Raw genomic sequence first — 3,772 nt, forward strand, 5'->3', positions numbered from 1 at the left:
AAATTTATTACAGAATTAATGTACCTAACTAATTCCAAGATTAGTTTACGTTTTGACTTACTTTTCAACTCATAAATTTTGAAAGTTTTGACTAAAATAACCGTATTTAAATAAATAATTTACTAATTGAATGTTCTTTAATTATTTTGATATTTAAATTTTTAAAGTTTTTGACTAAAATAACCGTATTTGATATTATATTAAGAAACAATAACTTATTTTTGGATTATTTAGAATATATGAACGGTATGATTATATTCAAATTCAAATTTCTTTAAAAAACGTTTATATTTTTAGAAACATAAAGTTATTTTTGGATATTATAATTTAATATAATACGGTTGATTATATTCGATTATATTTTAATAAACTTTCTATACATAATACGTTTAACAAAATTAAACCTCTCTACATTCTATTCTACTATATAATATGTAATCACATATTCATTTTTCATAATCATATTCATTTTATCCCATTCGTATTTTCTTTATCATGTAAGCTTCTACACTTTTGATAATTGTTTTTAGTTTTCTGCAACTTTATTTAACTGTTTTATATTTCATTTTAAGCATATGTCAATGGAAGCTCAGAACTTAACCATGCTGAATCAGATTGATGTTCTCAAAACATCAACATCAACTCTTAAGGTTAAAGTTTTGAGACTTTGGAGCATAAAAGATAACAAAAATGTGAATGAGGATTTTTTGATCGAAATGGTTTTAATGGATGAAGAGGTAAGTGTGTATTTATTAATCTGTATATATGTTAGACTTTCTGCAGTTTTTATTATTCAATAATTTCTTATTTCTTTATTGACAGGAGAATCGTATTCAAGCCACAATTTACAAACAGGATATCTACCAATTCAAAAGATTCCTCAAGGAAAGCTCAACTCTTACTATAGTTAATCCGAGCGTTGGTTTAAATGGAACAAACTACAGAATTATTGATTGTCCAATAAATTAGTGTTTGGACCAAACACTCATGTTAATCCATGTAATGAGTTTGAAGGTCGCCTGTTTGGATTTAAGATGATTTCATTTGAATCCGTAATCAAGAAGGAAATTTCTTTGAAGTCCACGATTGGTAAATTGCTATTACTATTCAAAGAAATTATTTTCTTAGATTTCCAGTTAATGTTTGACTTAATTTATTTAATTCTTTATTTTAGATATAATTGGTCATGTGGTTCATATTTTCAAGACGAATGTTTCAAACGTCAAATACAAAAACAAGCGTACAATGGAGTTATGTGATTTAAGGTACCACTGTTTGTAGATATTTTATTTAAATAATTTTGTTAACTTACATTAGCTTGATTCTGAACACTTATTTATATTTTAGTGGAAACTGTCTTTATCTCACGCTATGGGATCATTATGCTTCCGAACTCTCTAAATATGTCGTTGATCATTTTGATGAACCACATGCCGTTATTGTTCTCCAGTTTGGTAGGGTTAAGTATTACACTGGTTCTGATGGTAAAGGTAATAATATTTAGTATTTTCAAGTTAATTGAAATAGAAGCATAGCACCTTAATCTAACTTAATCTAATATATTATTCATTAATATTCTATTTTTGTAGAGAAATTCTATGTGTCCAATTCTTTTGGATCTAATGTTAGCCGTTTGTTCATTAATAACTACTTATTTGAGATTGAAGAATACAAAAGCAGGTACATTATTTTGTTTTCTTTATTTACTCTATTTTCTTTGATATATTAGATTTGGTTATTTAAATTTTAGCCCTTATACTTTGTATTAAATGTGTCAATTTTATATATGTAGTTTGGCCGAAATGCTGATTGACAATGATGTCTCTATTCGTAAGCCGATTCCAGTCAAGATGCTCTCTTCTGTTGATGATGAGTTTTTGAAAGCTACAGATTTGTTTAACATTTGTGATATTTGTACCATTATATTTGTAAGTTAATTATTAAATTCACTATTTAAACCATTATATTGCATAATTTGTTTTTTTTTTGCTATTGCAGCCTAAGAATATCATTATCCTTGGTACAATTAAGGCCATATGTCCAGATACAGAGTGGTATTATATTGAGTGTAATACTTGTAGCCGTAAACTAATGGAAAATGTTGGTGAGGGGGTAACTGAATATGAGTGCAAAACAGTTAGATGCAATGTGTTAGGTGTTGTTCCTACACCTAGGTAATTAGTGAAAACAAATTCAAATATTTATTTACAAAATATTCAATATTCTATTTTTGTTTGTAGTAACCTAATTTAAAATTTATATAGATTCAAGATAAAGATAAGGGTTCAAGATTCGACTGGTGTGGTGTCGTTGACTCTCTTCGATAGAAATGCTAAAATGCTGATCAACAAAACTGCAGCTGAATTGATTGATTCTCAAAAGCAGGTTAATTTTCAATTAGTAAATTTAAAGATTTTTATACATATTAGTTCACAATTTGTATTTTTAAGTATTTATTTTTTATTTATTTTTTTTACAAAATGAGGTTGAAAATGTTGGATTCCCTGCAGAGTTGGATTCTCTATTAGAAAAGAAATTTGCTTTTAAAATCGATGTGGCAAAGTTCAATTTCAGAAACAGTGTGGAGGATTACGGTATCAACAAGCTTACTGATGACACAAATATTCTCAGTGAATTTCAGAAAAGGTAGCATAGTCGTTTGGTAATTATTTAATGCTACATTCTTTTTATACTTATTGTAATTTCCATTAACTGAATTATTTGTTACCCTTTTAATTTTCAGCAAGCCGATTCTAATTCTGTTTCTTTAGGAGCGTCTATGTCGGAATTTCATTCATCTGGTTCTGTTTCTGTTAAGGTATATATATTTGTTAAGTATTATAATTCAAATTTATATATATAGGTGAAACAAACATTTGTTACATGATTGTCTGATGTTGATTACTTTATTAATAACAGCTTTCGGATATTAGAGATAACCAGACTCCGAATTCAAATGTTGATGGTCAGGATGTTGCAAGTGAGGAAAAGGTAGTTTCAACGTCTTCTGATGACAAACTAAAGAGAAAGTTGGTTGAAGTTTTTGAAGTTGATGATCAACCTAGCATGTCTTCAACTAAGGTTAAGGCGAAGAGTTTTGAAGAGATTGGGAAGACCAATGAAGCATGTGATGTTAGAGCTATTTTGACTCCTAAGTTGGAGAACCCTTCTAAGTGAACGGTTAAACTTTGGTTTTAAATTTATTCGGTTTTGTTTTACATCTTAAGTATTTCTATTACTTTTGGATATTTTATGTTTGGTTTTTTAAATCTTTGTTTTTTGGAGTGACTATCTTTGGAAGTTGGTTGTTTATTTGATTTATCCTTAATTGAATCTTTGGTTAAATTTCTGTTTGTATTTAATTTTTTTAATGGTTGCTTTTTGGTTGTATATAAAATCTATTAAAAATGACCCTGTCATTAAATCAAATTTGTGACACAAACATAATTTATATTAATCAATTGAATTTTATTTACAATAATGTTATCCACCATCTTCTATAAACATAATTTAATTTAATCCACCATCTTCTATAAATATAATTATTTGTGCTTTTTAACTTTGTTTTTTGGTAACACCTTATTTATATCATTTTGATATATTTTTATAACATGTTTTTTTATTTAGTATTTGTGTTACACTTTTAAAAACTAACTTAAATAACAAATGAATATGGTTTCTATTATACATATTAACAATATATTTTTCTATACATATATCATTATCAGATATTTAATTTATAGTTATATTTGTTAAGAAAATACGCTTTAAA

At 26.7% G+C, this 3,772-nt stretch overlaps 1 protein-coding gene across 1 annotated transcript; it reads left to right on the top strand.

The window, feature by feature from the left end:
• The first annotated feature begins 581 nt into the window (after window positions 1-581).
• LOC143593687 (replication protein A 70 kDa DNA-binding subunit B-like) lies at window positions 582-3,177 on the top strand. Its single transcript, XM_077073242.1, has 12 exons — window positions 582-737; window positions 823-922; window positions 1,175-1,265; window positions 1,348-1,490; window positions 1,590-1,680; window positions 1,793-1,928; window positions 1,999-2,174; window positions 2,265-2,385; window positions 2,486-2,594; window positions 2,642-2,646; window positions 2,744-2,818; window positions 2,920-3,177. Exons 1-12 carry the CDS (start codon window positions 582-584, stop codon window positions 3,175-3,177), a joined length of 1,461 nt encoding a protein of 486 aa, XP_076929357.1.
• Window positions 3,178-3,772: the final 595 nt, after the last annotated feature.

Source organism: Bidens hawaiensis, unplaced genomic scaffold, assembly GCF_021521415.1.
Source record: "Bidens hawaiensis isolate Kalapana, Puna unplaced genomic scaffold, B.hawaiensis_p1.1 tig00042494_1, whole genome shotgun sequence".
Lineage (NCBI taxonomy): Eukaryota > Viridiplantae > Streptophyta > Magnoliopsida > Asterales > Asteraceae > Bidens > Bidens hawaiensis.